Source organism: Hakea prostrata, chromosome 5 (genome assembly GCF_041222555.1).
Source record: "Hakea prostrata isolate BN-2017 chromosome 5, UWA_Hpros_2, whole genome shotgun sequence".
NCBI lineage: Eukaryota > Viridiplantae > Streptophyta > Magnoliopsida > Proteales > Proteaceae > Hakea > Hakea prostrata.
The window spans coordinates 46,986,534-47,010,830 of record NC_142604.1 but is presented as its reverse complement, the minus strand read 5'-3'; the positions used below and the strand labels follow the sequence as shown (position 1 = coordinate 47,010,830).

Genomic DNA, 24,297 nt, shown 5'->3' with positions numbered 1-24,297 from the left:
TGTAATTTAGGGTTTTAACTAGTGGGGGTAATTTGGGGTCTTAAAAATATATTTAACGACAAAAATAGAGGTAAGTGATTCAACAAAACTTTCCATTGAATGGTTTTAATCGAAATAAATTGTTTAAATTGATGATAATCCATTAATTAAACTAACGAAAGGTGGAGGTGAAGGTGGCCGAGGTGACACAGACGATGATGAGAGAGATGTTTTGAAATCGCATTGAACATGAAATTGTTTTTTGACCTATTAAACTCACTATAGAGCAATTTCCATACATTCTTTCCAATTGTTTACGTATGTGATCTCCTATATACAAGATTAGTCTCCAATCATTGAAATGTTCTCATGCATGCACGATACACCAAGACTACTTTCGTCTTGGGGTTTAGTTTTTCCATAACGGCTGATCTCCCTGTCTTGTCCTTCCACATATTTTGACATTTTTAATGTTCAGACTGGCCTCATCCGCTTTAAAGCATAATCGCCGGAGTCGATAGGGCTTAGCTTCTGTGATTGACACCAACAGATCTGAGCTGGGATCTTTGCCGTTCCAAGAAGAAAAGAACGGTGAAACTGTCACTTTAAAGAGGGATTCGGGTGGGCGCGGTGGGGTGTAGAGGAGAGGATAGAACGAGACGAAAAGTGATCCCCACCTTTACTGACAAAGGTACTGCAAGTTGGGTGAAGATTTGAAAGCGAGGTCTCACCTCAGCATTCACCACTCACCACCCACCCACTGGTGCAAGCGATAATATTCCAACTGATGTCGGTAAATGGAACTGAAATTGGGAAAGATGGGATTCTGTGGAACCCATCTGATCATCAGAACAGCTAAGTTTGACGAATGGTTGGTTTCAGTATTCCTAACAATATTACATGAATGGCCATCTCAGTGGACACCAATGGTCCATTTTCAACCTTTTTGGGGATAAAAACAAGTTTAAATTCATCGACTAGAGTAGTTCATAGAGGAGAACACAGAACAACACAGAAAGGGAATAGGCTATTACCAGACATACATACAACATAGTTAAGAGGAACGATAAGTATAATTTTGATATGTTTGGTTACAATACTTGCTTTCTTGCTTTCACTCTATTCAGAAGAAGGGGAAAACACAGTTGCATAAGTTCAAGGAAACAGAGAATTTCCACAGGGATCGTCCTTCAAATTCCTAACCTGCATGAATTAAAACACCAAAGCAAGAGAAAAAGAAAGGTGGGGTGGGGTGAGGTTTAAAAATAACTACGAGAAAGAAACTTTAGATTTATGACTAAAAGAAGAGAAGGCTGGGATCAATGCTTTGCTAATGTAATTTCCCACCCCTTTTTTATACAAATGAATTTTTTGTAAGAGAGAAAAAGAAAGGAAAAAATAATGGATGAAGAGAAGCCAAAACTAAGACTTACCCCAGCTTCAGAGATGTATCAGAACTATCACAATCTTGGGGTGGACCAACAGAGCTACCGAAATTAGTAACAGATTCCGAAGATTGGCCCTCTTCATAAACTATGTTTTCCGATTCATGGGGCACCTGAGATACCTGAGATTGGACTCTAGACATGTTCACCTGTGATCAAAAGAGTTTTGAACTTCAATCAAAGTGTGAAGAGAAAATAAATGGAAAAGATGGAATGAAAGACTGTAATCCCCTTATGTTCATCTTAGTAAATCTCTCACCAGCTGTCTCAGTCGCTCATTCTCTTCCTCCAATTGTGATCCCTGCATTTTTAACATCAAACACAAAATATGAGGAGAACATAAGATTGATACCCCCCCCCCAAAAAAAAAAAAAAAGCACCCTTAAGTAACAAGTATCGAGGCCTTTGACTCAATTTACTTTCACGGGTTCATACAGATCCCAAAACAGATCTAGATCCTCTTCGGCCCATATTGCCTTCGGTCCTGTTTGTCTGAAAGTTGGGTGGGCAACACATGAAATAGTTTAATTGCAACCGTTGATAGAGAGGAATCACGCCTTTTGAAAACGGACTGATTCCATTTCAGCCTTACCATCCAACGATTGCAATGAAAACAATCTACGCATCGCCCATCCGACAGTCAGATGGATAGAAAGAGGGCAATGTGATTACTCCACAACTAAATGGACTTGGTTTTGCTTTCAGCATGACTTTTCAAGGTTCACACTAACTCGACAGCTGCATGGATCAGGTCCTACCGGGATTGAATGGGAGAAAAAATAGCAGCAGCACATTACCTCATATTACACTATAATGTAAGTGACTAATTATTTAAGTTTCTCAAAATTGTTCAATGCATATATATGCCAAAAGTTTCTGCAAACCAACTTTCCCTGCAAGACCTCTACGAATATGAAATATTGTATCCTTCATCATCTTGAAAGCACAAAAGAATATGAACAAAGAACAAATAAGACAAGAACTGGCACCTTTAAAGTAAAATTAACCAACTCTGCAGTAAAATTGTATTCCCATGTTGACACTGGGGGAGGGGATTAAATCAGTGTCGTTTAAAATTCTCTTCAATATGATACAAGGTTGATCAAGATAATCATGTAGTTATCAATTACACAAAGGACACGTTCACCATACCACAATGTGGCTGGGTTTACTAGATAGTGTAACACCACTTTGCAATCAAAGCACTCTAATATATACAATGCAAAAATAAATTAGAGAGACAAGACACCAAATTTACGTGGTTCGGCCAAACTGCCTACATCTACAGAATAATGCCCTAAATAGATCTTCGTATTTACTCAATATTTTCCAACTAAAATCTTGATCAATACAATGATCAGAAATCACCTATTCTCAATACATTCAAAACATGGAGCACCCATTTCAGTATAAACTCTTGCACTCACAAAAGTATAAGGTTGCAACATTAAAAACTCAACCCTAACAAGCAACTACTTAAAATGTGAAACTTTTCAAATGAGAGAGATTACAATAGACTACTCATCTTCTTCTTCAACGTTTTCACCAATATTGCTTATTGGCTTCTCATCCTTGTTTTTCTCAGTCTCTACAAGCCAAAACCTCAAAACCCATTTCTGTTTTGTTAAAATTCATGCTTTAAAGAGGATGAACGTCAAAGTATAGGAACCGTTGGATTTTATCTTTTGGATGAGTCCCAAAGAAAATCTAATCACACAACCGTTGGATATCCATTTTAAAATGGCAAGTGATATTTGGGTCGTTGGATGTCTTAAGTAATATGAGACCTCACAAGATTATTTCAAATAGAATCCTTTTGATTCTATCTTAAATATGCCATTGGATCATTTCAATTATTATACTTCGCACTATAACATATATGCATACTTCCAACCAACCAACCAAACACCTTGTGATGGAAACTTTTCCATCATGGACACTTGAAAACCAAGCGCATCAATATCAGCCTTTAAAATCGAATCTTCATCTATGTCCTTCTAATAACCATTAGATTCGCACCATTCAATCTTTCAAAATTACATGTTTCTGCTTGAGAATGAAACTTCTTTCAAAAGGACTCCCAAACTCTTAAAATTTATTTTTGAAACCCTAAATAGAGATAACATCATAGAGAGTAAATTTCATCCAATGTCTACACTGCCCAAATTTGTTTTTATATCGCACTCTCTCATGAGAAACATCATAACTTTCTCATTTGATATCGGAATCACAATCTCAAAAGCGTGTTGGAAAGAAGAGTTCATTAACTACGTTTTCTCAGTTGAAGATGAACCTAGAAAACAATTGCATAACTACCCAAAAACTCATCCAACATGATCCTTTTGCACCAACCTGTGAAATCCACCATCCTAAGGAATCTTCGCTTCACCCAAAACACTTAAATCTTCTTACAAGTACCCTTTAAAAACACATATGAATTCCTAAAGCCTTCTATTGGACATTCACTTCAGTACAAGCCATATACTCTTAGAACACACTGTATTTTGGTTGCCAACAATGACAACAGGTATAATCTCAGCCAATGGAACAAAAAAGCCAACAACTTCTTTTCACTTCATGACTTTAGACAAAGACCCATTCAGTTTATGATTAATTTTTTTTTAGATTATCAATTCACCAATGAAATCTTATTATTGATTATTAAAGACTCAAGAGAACAAATATGTTAATCCCATATTCATTTCAACTCACTTCACCTCAAGTAAATCTACTCCTTAATATTTGTTCGGACTGATAAAGTAAAGAAGTTCATGCATCAAAACTTACTCAAAATCCCTTCATAAATGGAAAGATAGAAGCTTCATCATTCTATGGGCTAGCAGTGAAGTTCTCTTTGAAACAATAGACATACCTCAAATTTGATTTCACTCCTTAAACAACAGCTTTCTATTTTCTAGTACATATCTCTGGCTACTTCACCTCAGGTGACCCTATTTCATTATTCAAGCCATTTTGCAGGACAGATTATCAAACCCTATAATACAGTCTAAGAAATTCGTCTTGATTTTCACAAAAGCAATTAGAGAGAATGCAACACGTACTAATGCAGAAAAGACTCCGGTAGAGTATGCAGAACATAAATTAAATTGTGAAGTTTGATCCCTGACCTTTCTCTTGAGAGTGCTGATCTCCTCCATAATCTTGTCACCCTAGAAACCCATGTTGAACTCAATATGTAAGTCCATGAAATTCAAATTAGAGTCAATTATGATTATACTATAGTCTTTGTAATGAACACCAACCTTTCTTCCTAATACACGACCCAGTCCAGTTTCAAGGGATTTCTCTAGCTGCTGCAATTCATCAATGCTTAAACACTGCAGATCTTCTCCCCGCATTCTCCTAACATGCACATTATGTTTCAACATTAAAGATATAAGCTTATAGGAATCCTTTCTCTGGGTAGCAGCATTCCTATATACATATCTTCCTAAGTAAAGATATGAAGCTTCAACATTCCTATATGCATATAGGAATCCTTTTCTTTTCTAGTTTGGTCTTGTTTCGTTATCAATTAATAATAGTTCCTTACCTTAGTTGATGGGTCTTGTCAGTAAGTTCCTTGCTCAACCCGGCATAGTCGCTGTTCTCTAGCTAAAGAGACAGCAAGGGTATTCCAGTCAGATATTAATGTAGGCTAAATTTTTGGTAAGCTACAAGACGAGAAAGAGATAATAGCTTGCACATATGATTTCATATTGACAGTTTATTTAAGAGAGAGAGAGGTATAAATGATCAGGTTTCTGGTATTGAGGCAGACGCAAAGACATTTTTTATATGTAAGTATTAGATAATCATGAAACTATAAGATCATCAAAGAGAAACGAATCAGTGAATTTCTATCATTCCCAGGTTGTCCCCTATATTATTTTTCTAAGAGAATTTTTGTAAAGCCTATTCTTGTCACTACACAATGGTTAGATCAAGTTATAGCTTGAGTTCAAGGCATCAAAATAGTTTTCAATAAGTATTGCAGGAGTAAAATACTTAGAAACCCCCCCGCCCCGACTTTACTTGTGCCGAAGCCTTCGACACTAGGTACACCCTTTTTATTCCTAAAGCCAGCCTTTCTAGTGATATAAATTAAAAATGCAGTCTGAAACTTAGAGGCTAATAGGTTTGACCTGGACCTGATAGTTTCCTATGGCCTTCCTATAAACAAGGTCTGATAAGATTTCAGGGATGAACGGGTAACCTTGCCTCTTCCATGTTCTCTACACTTAGCAAAGGAATTTTCTTTGGAGAGACCTCAATTTCTTATTGGTCATTAAACAAAATCAATCTTCCCATGGCAGAGTAGGTATGAAGATTCCTAACTTGTTGACAAGTGTTTGTTTTTATGTGTGGATCCTCCAGGCATATAGAAAACCTAAAATATTCCCAGACTAAATATCAAAGATTTTTGTGGCAGTAGATAACCTTTGGAGAAAAGCAAGCTATTTTCACTCCAAATGAAGGGCAGTTTTGCATTTTAGGGGGGAAGAGAAAGGAAGGGCAAGAGTTGTGGTAAGGATCTCAAGCGATACGATATCACTAATTCAATACAGTATCGGCACGGTATAGAAAGTAATACCAACAACCAATACTGTATCATACCGTTTTTGTATCTACATTTATAAATAGTTAACACAATACCACGATAAGTACAGTTTCGATAAGAAAATTATATAAAATGGACATCATGATTTCAGTATATAGGGGTGCAAAAACAATATAAAATGGTAAAAAACCAATACATGTCATGGGTAGCACAAACATAATCATTACCATATTGTACCACAATAGAAACCGTTTTTTTGAAAGAGTTCAAGAAGGTATGGTTTTATTAAAGCAGAACACAAAAATGCACAATTGCTCTATAATGATATGGTCACCAGTAATAGAGTTTTTTTGTACAAGATTATTCTATTTACCAATGCCTAGGGTCACTTATGAAGACTGGAACATTTAACACACAAATATAGTTTGGTCTAATGATTTGCAATCTACTAAGAGGAGTTTTCTATCAAGTGGGACTTGGTTTGTTCTCATAACCAACAAGGGTGACCTTAGATTGATGGACATCACTAAGGCCTAGCTTGTGTGGTAGTGAAGCATGGGGAGACTTATATTGAGGGAAACCACTTGCTTCGGCATATCAAATTGTAACACCCGAACTTAAAGTAAAAGGGTGTTTCAGACCATTTATATTTTTTTTAAATGCTAGCTGAGTTCTCTATCTTCTTAAATCCCTTATAATCTAAATCTCAATGATGAAATTTTTATAAAGGGGGAGGAATATTGTAACAGCCGTGACTAAAGTATAAGAGTATTTTATACTTTTTATATTGATATTCACATAATTATACTTAAGGAGTAAACTAATATGGGACTAACAGACTTGCTGGAATCAATTTGTCAATTTTTATTCATAAGTTGATGAGTTAACCTTCAATTTGGTTAAAGGGAGGTCCAAGGTTCGCCCTGTGGATGCTAAAAATAAGGCTGATCAAGAACCCATCATTTGGGGAACTAGAAACTGTTTTTAGGTCTTTGTATTGTTTATTTTGTTTCTATCTGGGCTATTATATATAGTTGGCATTGTAAGCCTAATTCTAGAACTAGAAACCATTTTTCTGCTTGATCTTTTTTCTCTGTCTCTCTCCAGTTGGATTCTCTTGTGTTGATTTCTGCTTTTCTGTCTTGCTTCAGTATTTGCCTTGCGCTTTTTGTAGTAATTATTCTATGTATTTGGTTTTATTATTTTCATCTCTTATTTATACTGTTCTTTGGCTTCCTACTTATTTTATCTTAGATCTCAACGTTCTTTTATTAAGGTTGTGTTTCTCTATCGTTTTTCTTGGTCGTTTCCTCCCTGTTGGAACAGTTTGTTTTGTCTCTTTTATTGAGGACTTTATTGACTTCCTTTTTGATGAAGATTATCACTTGGAATATTAGAGGCCTAAATGGCAGTTTCTCTCAACGCTGCCTTGAAAGAGTCATTCATAAAAATAAGGGTAATTTTCATCTGGACCCCCTGAGGTTTGGTCCAAGTCACTTTTAGTCCAGTTTAAGTTCTCTTTTGCATATGGCTCCCCTGTGGTTTCAAGAAATGATCAATTAAGGACAAGTTTAATAGAATTCATTAGTTTAATAATTTTTATGACAAAAATACCCATGTATTTTTTGTTCGATTTTTTTTTTAATAAAAAAAAAGATGTAAAAATTTAATTTTTTTTTTTGTGAAAAGAAAGTGGGTCGGTGAGACCTTCCGTATTTCCTCGCCATTCTATCCGTCTTCTCAATCGGCGGAGCTGCAACATGATTTCATCTCGTGCCGCCGCCGCCGTTGTTGGGTTCTCTACCGCTCTCCCAACCCACTTTCTCTGTCCTCCCGTGAATCCTTTCTAGCCCGCTTTTCTTCGCTCAATGCTTACTCAAATAATGATTGCGTAAACTAATAAAAGAATCAAAACCCCGACGAGTAATAAGAGAAATAGAGAGGGTGTTTGTGGCTCGGAGTGAGAACTTTATCCGCAGCCTCCGGGGGAAGGTCGTTCTCTGCCTTCTTTCTCTGGCCCTTCTGGAAAATATTTGTTTAATTCTTCCATGGTGTTGGCACTTTGTCTAAAGGCGGACCTAACTCGAAAGAACCGAAACAAGAGCTTGTTTTCTTGAAAGATCCAACCCTTATCACCATGAGCTCCGGCAGCGTCGCGTAACCCCGAAACCAAGAACACGATTGTTTTGAGGTCACGGTAACAGCGCGGTGGAGATCTGAACTCATCGTCGGCGGCTTCGTTGAAATCGGATCACCAAGAGGGGATACCCATGGTAATTCTTGGATACAAGGTGAAGGTTCGGATGGGAAATCGAAGACGAAGTTTGTGATGGGCTCAAAACAACTCTTCCAAAAGGAAAAACTCCCGCAACTTTGAAAATCTCTTCCAAAAGGAAAAACTCCTCGACTTTGAAAACTGGAAATGGACTCTTTGAACAACTTTTCCACTCATGTTTTGATTTTCTCCTTTTTTGCTTTTTCCGTATTATTGTATCTGGCTTGAGTTTGAACCAAATTGTTCTGCCTTTTTCTCTGTTTTTTCATCCTTGTCCCATTAATTGTAGGCTATAGTTTAGGCGAGGAATTAGAAGGCGGCGACGGAGCTGGGCCGGCTGGCGGTGGTGATGAATTTCGCAATCGGATTGGGTGTAGGAGGGACCAAACCGAAGGGTAGATCGGTACAAGGGCTCTTCTTCCGCTTCCTCTCCAAAGCCTTCGGTCATCTGCAGGCGGCAGTTCTTGGCCGACGACGGAGAAGACGGGTAGATGCGGTTTTACATTTGTTCTTTGAATAAAATAAAGAAACTTATTAAAAGGAAGAAAAAAAACTAAAACAAATAAATAAAAAAGGGGGTATTTTTGTCACAAAATTTTTTAAACTAATGGATTCTGTTAAGCTTGTCCTTATTTGATCATTTCTTCAAACCATAGGGGAGCCAGATGCAAAATAAAACTTAAACTGGACTAAAAGTGACTTGGACCAAACCTCGGGGGTCCAGATGAAAATTACCCTAAAAATAAACCTGATATGGTTCTCTTGTGTGACACAGAGTGTACCAACCATCCTTGGTTGTTTCAGCACAAATAGTTTTGGAAAGAATATGTTTATATTGGCTTTTTCAATAGTTCAAGATTGAAGGGTCTTAGGGGAGGGCTGTGGGCTTTAGCTTTGAATGGGGTTTCTATTTCCCCGGTTAAATCAGATGAACACTTTTTGGCCCTGGTCCTTCATGGTGCTACACCCTGGATGATCATCTTTGTCCATGCACCTCGTTCCTACTCTGATAGGAAATTATTTTGGGAATGCATGCTTACTTTTCTTTCCCAGGTTCAGCTCCCATTTGTCATTCTTGGTGATTTCAATGAAACCATCAACCCTAAAGGTAAGATGGGAGTATCTTTTTTAGTCAACTCCTTCCTTATCTGTTTTCTTGGAGTTGGTAATTCCTTTACACTGGTGGAAATCTCTGCCTTTGGTTAGTACTTCACTTGAACTAATAAGCAAAAACCTCCCAAACTGGTTAAAGAAAAATTGGACCATATTTTTGCTACCCCAAAACTAGATCACCTACTTTTACTCTGCCAAGGTGCTCCATTTACCCAACAGCTGCTTTGATCATAATCCATTAATGATGGTAACTTGCCCTTTTCATCAGACAGAGAAAAAACTTTTTCGCTACCAATTGGCCTAGCACCTTCACCCTTCTTTTTCGGATACTATGGTCAAATGTAGGAATTGGAGTGTTGAGGTTTCTTTGGACTCTAAACTTGCATGTTTATCTCGTTTCCTCCGGTCCTAGAACACCGAGGTGTTTGGGAATGATGCTTTAGAACAACAACCTGTCCCGAATTGGGAATTAATATTTGAGGAAAAAACGGCTCCTTTCATGGGCCTTGGACGCTAAAGAATGGTTTTGGTTTCAAAAATCTAGATCTAAGCACATCCTGGAAGAAGACCGTAATACCATGTACTACCACCTTGCTACCAAGATTCACTATCACTCTAGGAGAATTGGTTCCATAGTGATGGATGGGGACTCTCTATTGGAGCCAAAGGATATTGCTAACACCTTTGCATCATATATGCAAAATCTTTTTGTATCTTCAGGCTCTTTGGATTTGTCTTTCATCGAAACTCTTTTTCCCCTTCTTGAAAATGGTTCTATTTTAGAGGGTATCTTTGCAATCCTGCAATGGAAGAAATTAAATGGGTGGTGTTTCCATAAGGCCCCAGATATGGATGGTTTTCATGCGTTGTTCTTCCAAAAACACTGGCAGTTGATTCATAGGGGCTATAGTGGATTTTGAGGTCTCTTCCTTCAGAGATATGTTTTCTTCATAGGGGGTTAACCGTACCCTCCTATGTGATTAATAAAGTTTTGGCCAAGATCCTTGCTTGTTGCTATAAACCCATTTTGGCAAAACATCTCTCCACTCCAGGGAGCATTCGCACCCAAAAGATAAATCACTGAAAATATATTTCTTGCCCATAAAATTTTGAGCAAATTGCACTAACATCCCAAAATGGATGCCTTAAAGCACTGACACCCACTTTATATTTAAAAAACACAAAGACCCCAAAATTATATTTTTATTAGATATATTTGTCCAATTTGTCACTGAAAACCTTTCAAACACTGTTTATTAGAGTGATATTTTTTTAAACTAAATAGTAATTTAACTGTTTTTAGAGATAAATTTGATAAATATATCAAATGAAAATCCAATTTTGGAGTCTCTATGCTTTTAAACATAAAGTGGGGGTATTAGTGCTTTAATGCCTCCATTTTGGGGTTCCATTGCAATTTGCTCTAAACTTTTTCATTTTATGAGAGACGACTAGGAGGAAGCAAGGTTTTGTTGCTCTAAAGCTCGATCTATCCAAAGCCCATGATAGAACGGAGTGGAAGGTTATTTCAAGTATATTTTCTTTCCTATGTTTTGATCAACATTGGTGTAACTTGGTGTTTAAGCTAATTAGCTCTTCCACATTCCACATTTCAATAAAAATGAATGGCTGCCCTTTTAAATGGTTCTTAGCATCATAAGGTCTTCGACAGGGCTGCCCTTTGAGCCCATACCTTTTTCTTCCATTAATGGAGGTTTTATCTAAACTTCTCAAGGAATATAGAATTTGAACCTATTTAAGGGTATCAAAATTGCCAATACTGCTCATGAAATTTTGCATTTGTTTTTTGTGGATAAAAGCTTCCTCTTTTGTTAAGAGGAAGTTGATGATGTTTTAGCAATGCTTTGGCGTTGTTCTCTAATGTAACAGGTCAGCAAATTAACTTTGAGAAAAGTGTTGCTTTTTTCGGTCATAATGTTAATGCTTGAATCAAAAGCCGGATCTTGTCGATCTTGGGCATTTCACATATGAACAAGGATGCGATATATCTGGATACCAGCCTTTTTTATGATAAGGCCAGGTGCAAGAATCTTAACTTTCTCTTAGGTAAAATTAGCAAGCATTTTGCAGGCTGGAAAGCTACCTCTTTATCATCTCTTGCAGGAAGGAAAGTCTTAATAAAGTCTGTGTTGCAACTCCTTTCTGCTTACCATATGTAATTTTTCCGCATTCCTGAATCATTTTGTAGACAAATCGATTCCATCTGCCAAAGATTTTGGCTTGGCAATCTGAATAAAACTAGGCATTTTACCCTTATAAATTGGGATAAGTGTTGTCAACCCAAATCTACAATAGATCTGGGGTTTAAAAGGATGGAAGTTGTTAATTCGACTCTGCTACTCAAACAAGGGTGGCGCCTTCTTAGTGGGTTATGACTCTAAAGGCCAAATCCTTTCCAAAAACTTCCCTTTTTGATCCTAACGTGCGAATGAAGAATGGTTCCTGGCCCTGGAAGAGTATTTGCAGTATAATCCCCTAGCTTGAGGGAATGGTAGTAAAGATAATTGGTAATAGGACTGAAACCTCTTTTTGGTTTGATCCCTAGTTCAACAATGGAATTTCTGTTGTCAAAAAACTCCAACTTGTCCCAGTGTGGGCACCGAAAACAACAATTGCTCAAATAATAAAAAATCTAGAGCTCAACAGGGAGTATCTATTAACTTTAATCTTCTAGTTTCTGTTCTTTCCCATATTTCTCTCACCTCCTTTAATGATAGGTGGGTATCAAAAGTCTCTTCCAATGGCAAGTTCTCTGCTAAGTTGGCAAGGCGAGCATTATAGTGAAAAATATATCCAACTATTTGCAATCTCTTCAAACAATGGGGGAAATTCTTTCGGAAATTACCACTCCACTCAAAATTCAAATATTTCTTTTAGCATATGTTGAATGCAAGGTTGCCAGTGAAGTCAGTTCTATCCCAATGGTCGAAAATGGACATTGTTTATGAATTATGCGGAGATAAGGCAGAGACTATATGGCATGTTTTCTTGTCGTGTGAATGGACTAAGAAGATCTGGGTGGCAAGACCTCTAGGACTCAGAGCTCAACAACTAACTATAGAATCCCTTCTCCACTTATATGTCTCCCTGTCAGCTGACACACAGAATGACAAAGGAGTGACTTGATGGTTTTTTACTGGTTTTATTATCATTTTTTACTTTTTATGGACATAAAGGAACCATGTGGTTTTTAATAAACATAATCCATATAGTGTCTTGAATAATATTTGTTGATGGATAAATGATCCTTAGTCAGATTTATGAACCCATGTTGTCTCTGAAAACCCTCAGACACTACCCAAACATCAAGGTGCATATCATATATCTAGAAAATTATCTATGTTTCGCTTACCTATTTTATCTTGCATAGGGGTTTCTAATGAATTACTAAAGCAAGTAGCCTAGAGTGCGGGAATTTGTGCAAATGGTGAGCTTGTCAATGTGAAGACAGGTGCTTGGGCGACAATGATTTAGTGGGAGCCATCCTTTTATGGATCGATGAAGGGTTGGAAATAGCAAATAGGGCAAACATCTCTATTTCACAGATCTGGTACAATGATAAAAGGATTACCACCTCACTTCCAAAGTCTCCAAGGACACCTTGGCCTATGCAACATTTGACACTCCTTTTGGCAATAGCAACAAAGGTAAAAGACACTACATGCTCTATTTTCAAACTCCCCACTCTTTTAAACTTTTTCATTAACATGGCAACTTTTAATGTGTAGATGTTATGACTAATCTAGGCTCTCGTTTAGATGGGAACCTTAGTACAAACTTCCTCCATGTGGATTGTATTTCTTTTGAGGACATCTAGCTTAACTTTTTTCTTCTATATTAAAAAAAACATTAAAAAAAAATTTTTTTTTTAAAAGAAGAAGAAGAAGAAGAAAGAAAGAACCTATCATTTGGTATCATCCACTAAGTAAGAATTAGTGTTTTGGGTGAGGTGGATGATAAAGTTGTGGTATAGCACCATCCATGTAATAGTATGGATCATCTATTAAATTTGAAACACATGGCCTAGGAGAGATTGTCACAATCATGTTATCACATATATGCTTTAAATTATTTTGCATAAAAGATTATTTTATTTGAAAAACTTGTTGATTTATTACATGGTTGCACTCACTAAGTTTCCTCTCATGGTTGCACTCACTAAGTTTCCTCTCAAAACTTGCCTCTTAGGGGATGAACTGAACCCAAGGGAATACATGGAAGAGGAAGACCACCATGTCTATTACATTTTTAGGATACATAGATTTATTTGAGAACTTTCATTAATTGTACTTCTTGGAAGATTAAGTATACTTTAGGACTTTTGAGATTCATAGCTATTATAGAAATGTTATTTTATTCTACATGAGATGATTAAATTCCACTGCAAATCAGTATGCTTTATCGGAATGATCTAAGAAATCTACCGAACCAATAAATAAACCACTCAAGGGTTTCAGGTTAATTAACTAAGTAAAGTTGATTCTGGATAAATAACGATATCCTCCTCTACATGGAGATTGAGACGTTACACAAACTACTCTTGAATGAAAGATCAAGTATCCTAGCATGCATCCTTTAAATCAAGTTTCTCTTTGGTCATTCATCTCTAATACTAGGTCTTCTTGGATGGATTTGTCTTGTGATTAATTAACCTCTCTTTAAGATGAACCAAATTCTCTTAAGGTTAATCAGACCTCTCGAGATTAATAAGTCTTACTTGAGATGAATTGCCCTTCATCTCATCTATATGCATGCATGTGTTGCATGTTATTAACATGATCTCTGCTTTGTATTGAATTTTTAAAGTACTATGTTCATAATAGGCTGCGCCTAGCCCTGCAGCACTCAAAGGGGTCTAAGTAGCTCACTGCACAATTACTAGGGGAGCCCGTGCTATTTTTTCATGGAGGCTGATTCCCAGTTTATGCATTGCATCATATAGATGACAATATCAAGTGATGCAACTCAGCCTCACCATTGAGAAGAGGCAATGCAAGTAATTGCTTGAAAGATCTGATAGTAAATACTAATTTCCACGCTTTCTATTTGTTTGATCAATATTCTGACATATAATTTCCACAACTCTACTTGTGCGGAAGAATTTGGCACCAGGTTTCTCCTTTTATAATTCCCACAACTCAATGACACATTCCACAACCTATCTTCCCTTGGTTAGAATTTTCATTCTACAGTCCAGACTATTGCTCTCCAGAATTTGCCCGTAGAGGATCTTTTGTCTGCTCACCCACTCCTTACAGGTGTTTTGATAGTGAAATCAGCATTGGAGATGCTCATAATAAAGGAGAAATTTAAGAATAGCCTGATTCTCCATGGCTGATTTGAAAGTCTTCAAACCCATCGATTAGTTTTTGGTTTTAGGAGTTTTTTTTTTACCTTCCAGAGGTATTCTTTGTTTATGCACAGTGGAAACACTGCTCCATTCATATCTGGAATGTAATTTTGTTTATTCGATAAGGTTATCCTTTGCTTCTGCTTTTGGTATATGACATGCCAGAAAATTCTCTCTTTCTAAGGTCTAAGTAGATGGGGAAGAAAAAAAAGCTTCCATTGGGCCCTAGATGGCGAGGGAAAAATGCCACTTTTCCCTACTTCATTTCTTTTCACTATTCGCAAACAAATGATCTCTAGCTAAGTGATATACTTGGATATGCATGTGTCGCATGTATAGTGTTAAGATGCCGAGACAAGATTATGAGCAAAGCTTATTTCCATTTGTATACTAATACATATAGATATCTGAACAAATGCCAAAGCGTATAGCCTTATTTCACTCTTCTAATTTTACCACTACACAACAATGACACTAAATTGTTCAAAATTTTAAAATATCAGGTACACACTTACATGCAGCTCAAGGGAAGGTTCATTCATTTTGTCCAGATTCTTAGAATGCAGGTTACGCCTTTCCACTATCCTGTTGATACTGTTAAGTACAAAACAATGACAAAAATTATTCTAACACTGATGATAGAAAATTGTGTAGCCATGAAATAGTTGAGTTCAACAATAAACATTTTACAACTTTAGTTCAGGATGAAAATTCAACCCAGCATGAAACCGGCTCGGTCAATTGTTAACTAATTCCATTCAGCAACTTAAGTATCAAAACCTTGACTGCAAACACCAGAGTACAACCATTGCTACATAAATTCCTATATTTCAATCTACATCACTTCTCAAAATAATTTTTCACCAACAAAACAGCAGAAAATGCTTTTGTCATAATGAATCCTTTATTGGAACATATGGAACAAAGAGAAAATGGGACCCAAACCACGACTTGATAGTTGTATACATACTTCCTAAAAGTTATAATCCTAGAAGCACTCCATGATTGTTTGTTGGAATTGCTATGACTAACAATTCCAATAATAATTAACTTCTACAGAATTGCAATTGATGTACTAACCAAGACAATAAGAACTATAAAAAAACAACCATAGGAGAACAAGAAGGGACGGATCTACACAATTATTACATGGTGATCTTCTTACAAGGCATGAATCTCACAAGGTCTCGCATTCTTGAAGGCTTAAGACAAGACTCTCAGGAAATAGCCAATCTCGACCGAGATCTCAGTTGAGTCAAGATCTCAATTTGACCCAAGATCTCAGTCCAACCACCCTTTTAAGTCCCACAACTTGAGCGAGACAGCCAGACAGGAAGAGATCTCAACTAGTCTCACCTTCTCTTGCCTCCACCATGAATGCCACTCACGCTTTCTAAAAGGATTTGTTTATTCAAAGCAAGCTCCCTACAATTGCACCCTAGGAGAACCAAATGGCAAGTTGAATGGTCTAGTTCCACTTAGAAGCCCAAATCCGATTGAAATTATGATGATTGTGCTATTATATTTTCGAGAGTTGAGACTGTGATGTTCTTTTGTGCTTGTATGGATGGTATTATGTTGGTAATTAAGTTATTTGATGTATCTTATGACATGCTTTTCATTTATATGTTCTAATGGTTATATATTTCATGTTTTATAATGTTCATGGTCGTTCATGTAACATTTTAATTTCAAACTTTGGGTCGAGTTAGAACTCATTTACGGTTGTATTCTTGCAAATCTAAGGCCACTAGTATTTAGAAGGCCTAAAATAGGCAAACCACCAATGTTGAGCCCAACCTGAGCCTTAAAAGCCCAAGAGATGGACCCTTGAGTTCACTTGAGTTGGCCTAGGAAAAAAAATACCAAATGCTAAGCAAGATCTCGCTTTTTCTCTAGTGCAAGATTGATCTCGAGAGCAAGATCTGGTACCTTGATTCAGGATTCCTTTTAACTAATGTTATGGTTTAGTATGGTTTGCTTCAATTAGTAGTATTTATGGTTTGATAAATCATTGATAAAATGAGAAAACGTGACATTATGTGGATTGAAAGGCATAAATGAGCTCAATGAACTCACTATTTTTCATTAACATACAACTGAGAATACATATAGTACATAAACAAATATTGCTCAATCTCAAATACATGCATGAAAGATACATAGAGTAAGAAAACAATATTAAACTAAAATGCTACTAATTTAAGCAAACCATATTAAACCAAAATACTAATTGAAAGGAATCCTGAATTACGTGGGGCTCTTCCAAGAAGACCACCACGTAATACACCCCGTCAAGTTGGAGAATGAAAGTCATGAATGCCAACTTGGAGATGCGATGTTGAAAAAGACAAGTACAAATTTTGTGAACACATCTGCTAGATCTAACAATAGAAATGATGGGGATATGCTATTGTTCCTCAAGAAATAAATGATACACACAATTGACATCTCATGAGAATCTGAAGACAATAATTGTTATTGAACAACGACAACCATGCCATCGATCAACAAGATGATTAGAGAAACTTGCGAGTAAAAAAAGGATTGACAAAATACAAAACAATCCTTTGCACGAAGACATCCTGAAAAGTGATGTGGCGGTGACTTTGCTATTAAAGATTAACAAAATTGGACGCTTGTGACTGATAAAGTAAAGATTTTCCTTCTTTTTTTTTAAAGAGACCACAAGAATTTAAGGGGAAAAAAAGGATAAAATAAAAATAAGAAAAAAGTTGTAGGGATTATCCGAGGAGTCAACCCTATCAAAAACCCTGTCAACTCAAAAGTGACTATTGTTGCTCCATGTTTCTTTTTCTTTTCTTTACTTTTTTTTCCCGTTCACCTAATGTCTTTAGGCAAATTTTTCCATATTAGAAACATAGAAATATCAGAATGCCAAAATCAACCAATATAATAACATGCTCCAAAGAATGATAACCTTCAAGATACATAGACAAATAGAATATGGTATAGTGACGGCAACAACATCTGTAATTGAACAATGGTCGTTGTCTGAAACTAACGCCAAACACTATTGGAAGAAGATTGCAGGTTCATGGTAAGGCCAATACCATGATCTCAATACATGAGACATAACGAATTGAGAAGAGACGATTAAGCTCAATGAATATATATGTGTGTGTGTGTATATATATATATATATATACACACACACACACACACACAAAATAATAGAGATTCAACCATTGGAAAAATAAATAGAAAAAGAAAACAATATTAAACTAAAATACTATTAATTATAGGAAACCAAACTAAACCAAAACACTAATCAAAAGGAGTCCTGAATCACATGGGGCTTTTTCAAGAAAATCACCAAGTAATAGTCATGTCTTCTCATTCAATATTAGTCTTGTATTCTCAATTTATTAGGGTATTAGGCTAACGGCGATCGGTCTAGTTCCATTACTATCCAACATTAGTTTTAGTTGGCGACGTTGTTCTTCCCAGAAAGAAGGCGGGGGGAGGAAAGTCTTTACTTTATCAATCATAGGCATCCAAGCAATCTCTCTTTTCGTAATGCTCTTAGCAACAAAGTCACTGCTAGATCACTTTGCAATCAAATTGCCTTCTTGCAGAGGATTGTTGGTAAGTTGTTAATCCTTTCTTCACTTGCAATCTTTTTTTATTGTCTTGTTGATCAATTAGTTAGCATTCACAGAACCTAAGTTTAATTAATTTATGTTTCAGATGAGTTTAAGCTCTTATCTTCATGGTGGGAGATCTCGCTCTTAAGCGAGATCTCGCCACTCCAAAATAGAGAGATCTCGACCGAGATGGCGAGCTCTCGGTCGAGATCTACCAAAATTTTGGCATAATCTCGATGACCCATCTCGGTGCGTTTTAGGGCCCCTGTTGGGCTGAAATTTGGTATTTAATCTATTTAAGGCCTTTTGAACACTTGGTGGCCTTAGAATTGGAGAAATAACCAACTCGTCTTCTAAGTCAACCCTTGTGTAACCGAAATGTAGAGATATCAGTAATTCATGTTATCAACTATAAAGTATTAAATACATTACACATCAAACTATCAAAGAACTTAAATGGCTTCAAAATTTTACAACCATAAGAAGTTTTAGACTTTTATTAAGTCATAAATCATAATCCATAAATTCACAATCACAAGAGTATGTGAATAATAAGATTACAAGACTACAAGACAGAAGAGTATCACTCGGTTGCATCAGCGATTCCGAGCGGTGGCCACATATGACTCCCAAGTCAACTCATCACCATAGTATGTCACATATAAGTTTAAATACAACAACAACAACAACAACAATAAGCCTTGTCCCAACTAAATGGGGTCGGATACGTGGATTCTTGACCTCCAATCAATTTAAATATAGGTTTAAATATCACATTAAATTGGTTTCCATGAAAGTTAGATCAAAGCTTGTGGATAAACATATATTTACACTAAACTCACACACCCATTGTAGAATATTCTATTTGAAAATTTCAAATTTTGGGGGAAATCTTACCTTTGTTGTAGATCTAGTTGAAATAGACTTGAATGATGATAATTTGATGTTGTAAATGTCTTAAAGATGTTTATAAGTGGAATCCCCAACAAATTCCAACAAAAAATCAAGTTTCTGGCAATTTTTTATGGTTGCAGCGAGAGAGAGGCGAGATCTCGGCGAGATATGCCGAGATCTCGGCGAGATATGGCAAGATCTTGGCGAGATGTGGCGAGATCTCCCATCTCGCAAATCTCGCCTCTCATCTCGTCTCGCTATGTCAAAATAGTGAGATATCTCGTGATTCTCGCGAGATCTCGCGAGATCTCCCACCATGCTTATCTTCTTTTGCCATCTTTAGAGTTTCCTCGAATTCATTCCAAGTTGGAGAGTTGCTTATCCATACCTTTTATTATCTTCATCGGAGTAGTTGTCCTCATTCAATCACATGCAAGTGTTGTTTAATCAAACCTATTGTTTTCATGTTCTCAAAAGAAGTCAATCATGTGCATCATTTATTTCTTCAAGAGGAGCAACAACGTGCCCTCACCCTACCTGTCAAATTTAGCATACATCTTCACTAAATCTCTACTTGTCTTTTTCAGAACCTCATTGATTTCCAAATTGGGCATTCTAACCTTCATTCTCCAACTTGAGGGGGTGTATTACGTGGTGGTCTTCTTGGAAGAGCCCCATGTGATTCAGAGTTCCTTTTAATTAGTGTTTAGGTTTAGTATGGATTCCTTTAATTAGTAATATTTTGGTTTCATATTGTTTTCTTTTTCTATTTCTATTTATTTTTCCAATTTGAGATTGAGTCAATCTCTATGTATGTATTATATGTATTCTCAATTATATGATAATACCGAGCTCATTGAGCTCAGTCATGTCTTCTCAATTTATCAACAACAAATATAAACGACTTCAAGACACTAAAAGTGAAGACCCTGAGAGGATATACAATGTCCCAATTCTTATTACAATCTAAGTCAATGGCCTAATGAGAATTGACCGTGATATTGACATCAAGGTAGTTCGTGAAAGACTGCAAAGAAATAGTGACATATACATTGTCCTTTCTCACCAAATACATTGAAGCATGGAAGGCCATATTGACAGCCAACTAACAGATGGAGTCGAGTAGGGCAGAACATTCATCCTTGAGTAGTCCTACAAGGCTACAACCATCTTTAAAGCCAGCCATACCATTTACGCGTTCAAGATGAGATCCACCTATGCACGTAGATCCCACACCTGCATGCTGCGCATTAAGCATGTGCAGCACGCGGAAATCTCAACCGAGATTTCGATCTTGACCGTGCGCATTTAATGCACAGCACTGAAGCATGGCCCCACCATATATGATACATTGTAGAGATGAAACTATCTTGTCTACTGCATGTGTTGCCTTCATATGCTTTCTTGTTCTTTCTTTTTTATAGTTAAAAGATCAGTTGGTATTAAATAAAATAGAAAACCAGTATATAAGAGAGTTACATTTATTATTTCAGAACACACCCATTGGCTCTAACCTTTTACCACTTAGAGAATTTAAATTGAGGATGGCACATTGCATCTTTCTCCAACTCTTGAACAATCTCTAAGGCTCAAGACTGAATTAGAGTAGACAATTGATCCTTTGCAGCAGATTTTGCCAAGTAGTCCGCAACTGAATTTGTTTCCCTATAACAATGCATGATTTTCCATTCAATAGCACCATGGTGTTTCCTTTTTATCCAGCTTTGCTCTCCTTCATAAGGAGTTAATGGGTTATGAGAGAACCAGTACTTCTACACCATTCCGACGAAGCCAAGGAGCTCCATGCGATTAAGCAATGCCTTGCAATATGATATTTGAACATTATTGTTCTCTGCAGGGGGCAATATTACCTTAGACTGTACCACATTCCAACTAGAGGCAAAAGGAAAGCACCTAGAAGAGGAATGATTTCATAGAACAAACCCTACTTCCTAGCGGCTTCTAGGAGACTCTACTTACTACTTACTAGCTATACCTATGCAAGACTTTGGAAAGTGTCATTTTTTTTAATGAATTTAAATTTAATGATTCAAAATTCATTTTTTTGGGCATGTTATAGGTTTGATGCTTTTCCTAATCGACATCTAAATAGCTAATAGGTGTTCCTAATTGAAGATTCATCTCAATGGCTAACAAACAAGCCATAGGCAAAAGACAATTTTGAGCTCATCTTCCGAGACAGCCCTGATAACAAATGACTACAGAAGTACGCAACAACTAAGGATAATCTTGCATTCAATACCATTATAGACTGATTTGGCTCAATGGGATTAGATATGCCCGAAACACTGAAGCTTGCTGCCAAAGGAACCATAAGACAAATGTTTAGATGCCACTGTAATAATGCCAGGGTTGCCCCAACCAAACTTTTACGAGGTGAAGAGATCTCCTGCATATTCCACCCAGAAACTCAGCAACTAAAATGGTAAACAAACCTATAGCAGCTCTGAAAGAAAACAGAAGTTTCCAGCTTCTTAAAACACATTTGGCGCTTGCCTCCCCTGGGTAAGCATGTTAAAAATAGGTAGACATCTACATCTCATACAAACAACCATCTATCAATCTCCATTAACTACGTACGTTAACTGGTGGAGAAGCAGTGATAATACTAAACGTACACAGCCAGAGAAGGGAACCATGGAGATATGCTTATCTCAGCTTCACCAAAATTCCTTGTAAGACACGTACACACCTATGGCCTTCCCAACTCAGTTTCTTGAATCTACAGGAGAGTTTCAGAGATGAGAAGTAATGGATTTTAAGAACAGCTTGACGCCCCCAACTTGATTTCTTCATCTGGGAAAATTGCCATCAAAGGTCATTTCAAGTACTTAGAAGAAAATAAGTAGATATTTCTTCTCAAGATTACCGTGAAATCCCTTATTTCATGTGAAAAAAAATACAGATATGCAGTACGGTCCATCAATAAGTTTCTGAGTCACTATGATATCCCTCAAAACAACTATCTAGGGAAAGAAGCCATAGTCCTAGGGTTTGTACGATCATGTCTCCAAAAACACTCGACCTTTTCTATGGTAAACTTACTTTGAGTTGAGGTGAAATGATACTTTTAGTACTAAACCCAGCTCTCTTTTGGCTAGAACAACTCACTTCGAAGTTCTAAAATTGTTGTGATTTACCAGAAAAAGAAAGAGAATCCACAAGTGCTGGGATTGTGAGATTTCTATTTCTGAAAAAGTGCTGGGCTTGTGAGACTTATATTTCTGAACCAACAAATGCAGCCCAGGTTTGGGTGCTCCTGGTTTCTCTTCCAGACAAACTGAATACCTGAACTCTCAAAACCTTCGTATGCAGGAACCATGGGAAAGAAAAACAAGCTTCTTCAGAACTAGCGTCCAACGTTGGCATAAAATAACATACAAGACATGCATTCATCTAAGATCTAGAAGAAGAAGAAGAAGAAGAAGAAGAAGAAGAAGAAGAACCTTGAGCTGGCATACTGGAAGAGCTTTCCTGTTGAGGAGAAAACGATCAAAGCGACCTCAGCATCGCAAAGAATAGAGAGCTCAGCAGCTTTCTTAAAAAGCCCCTTTCTTCTCTTTGAGAAAGTAACCTGTCTCGCAGTAGTGTTACCGATCTTCTTTATCTGGATTTTTTCTCTTGCCATTCTTGTTTCTTCACCAAATCACACACCTCTATCTGCACAGAATGAAACAAACCTCAACCAAACAAGATCCACTATGATAGGTGAAAGAAAAACGATGGGTTCAGGTGAAAAGAGTGGCACTTTTCCTGCACAAACCCTATTTTCCAAAAAGAAAATGATCCAGAAGAGCGAAGCTCTGAAATACGCACCAAATGGAAACCTGTCGAAAGCGTAAACAAACACTGCACGAACAAGGAGAGATGGAATCCCTCCGGTCGTTTTTCCCAATAAAAGAGAAACCCCACCAACCAAAATGGAGATAAGAGAAAGAAAGTGAGAGACTGTGTGGGTGTCTCTGGGTGTTCGTGATTCCTGTGTCTGACTGTGAGAACTGAAGAACCGATTTAGCGAGAAAAACAAAAATACTTTTTATAGCAAAAGAAGACTCATTGATTTCTTTCCTTTCTTTGATGTCTTTCACATTCGTGTGGGGAAGTCAGGGAATAAACATAAATAAATAAATAAATAATGAAATAACAACATTTTAAATTTTAAATATGAAAACCTAGAAATAGAATATCGGGGTTTTCTATTTTTAGTATTTTTGTGGATACAAAGCTTCCCGTACTAAGGGGTGCATGCTTTGTTATTATTATGGATTGGTGCATTTATCTACCTTCAATTTCCCGTCCGAGAAATTGATAAACGACAATTATCTTGATACGATAAATTACTGTGTACCGTGGATGTGAGAAAGCCGAACGGGATTGGACGAAGATTCTGAATTTGCTAAAAGTGCTCACAACGGGCTCCGACACCGATATCAATGCTGCCTGTTGGCTGATACCGGATAGATGACGTGGCACAATGAAGTTTGAATTGACAAAGAAGTAAAGAACATTCATTATATTAAATATTTAAAAAAATCACAACAAAATATTAAACATTTAAAAAGAAATATCGTCATGGCCCCGTACATCAATTAAATCAAATCCCTCCACCCGGGCAGGTCGTCCCCCATCTTCCTACCTTCATAGGTTGGTTGAAACGGGCTTGCCCGTGTACCATGGGCACGTCATATGCGAGGGTGTGAGGATAGGGGGACGGTCTGCCTTGGTGGAGAGGATTTGGATTCTCAATTGCTATGCAGGTTTTGTGTAATTGTATTGCGCAAATCTTCTTTAATAACTCAGCTCAATTGTCTCAATCAGAGGCCCATTTGGGTCCATGCTTGTAAATCAAGAAAAATAAAGTTGATTGGGAGCTCAACCCATCCTTGGGATATTACCAAGACTGTATGAGAGAAGAGATCAGAACATCAACCCATCCTATAACCTTCTTAGGAGCATCCCCATAGGAATAAAGCTCAGGAATATCAAAGCTATAACCAAAAAGAACTGAAAATATAGCATCGTATCCATCT

General features: G+C 37.0%; 1 protein-coding gene across 2 annotated transcripts; it reads right to left on the bottom strand.

Annotated features, from left to right (window-relative positions):
• Window positions 1-930: 930 nt before the first annotated feature.
• Window positions 931-23,336, bottom strand: LOC149016183 (MADS-box protein SVP-like). 2 transcript variants are annotated; one of them, XM_089157304.1, is made up of 9 exons: window positions 23,031-23,336; window positions 22,714-22,927; window positions 15,260-15,338; window positions 4,978-5,039; window positions 4,688-4,787; window positions 4,553-4,594; window positions 1,684-1,725; window positions 1,413-1,573; window positions 931-1,182 (listed from the first exon to the last, which is right to left on the bottom strand). In XM_089157304.1, the coding sequence occupies exons 2-9, from the start codon at window positions 22,893-22,895 to the stop codon at window positions 1,170-1,172; spliced, it is 681 nt and encodes a 226-aa protein (XP_089013430.1). In that variant the 5' UTR covers window positions 22,896-22,927; window positions 23,031-23,336; the 3' UTR covers window positions 931-1,169. The 2 variants fall into 2 exon arrangements, with proteins under 2 accessions (XP_089013430.1, XP_089013429.1); XM_089157303.1 differs by having other exon boundaries at window positions 23,084-23,334.
• Window positions 23,337-24,297: the final 961 nt, after the last annotated feature.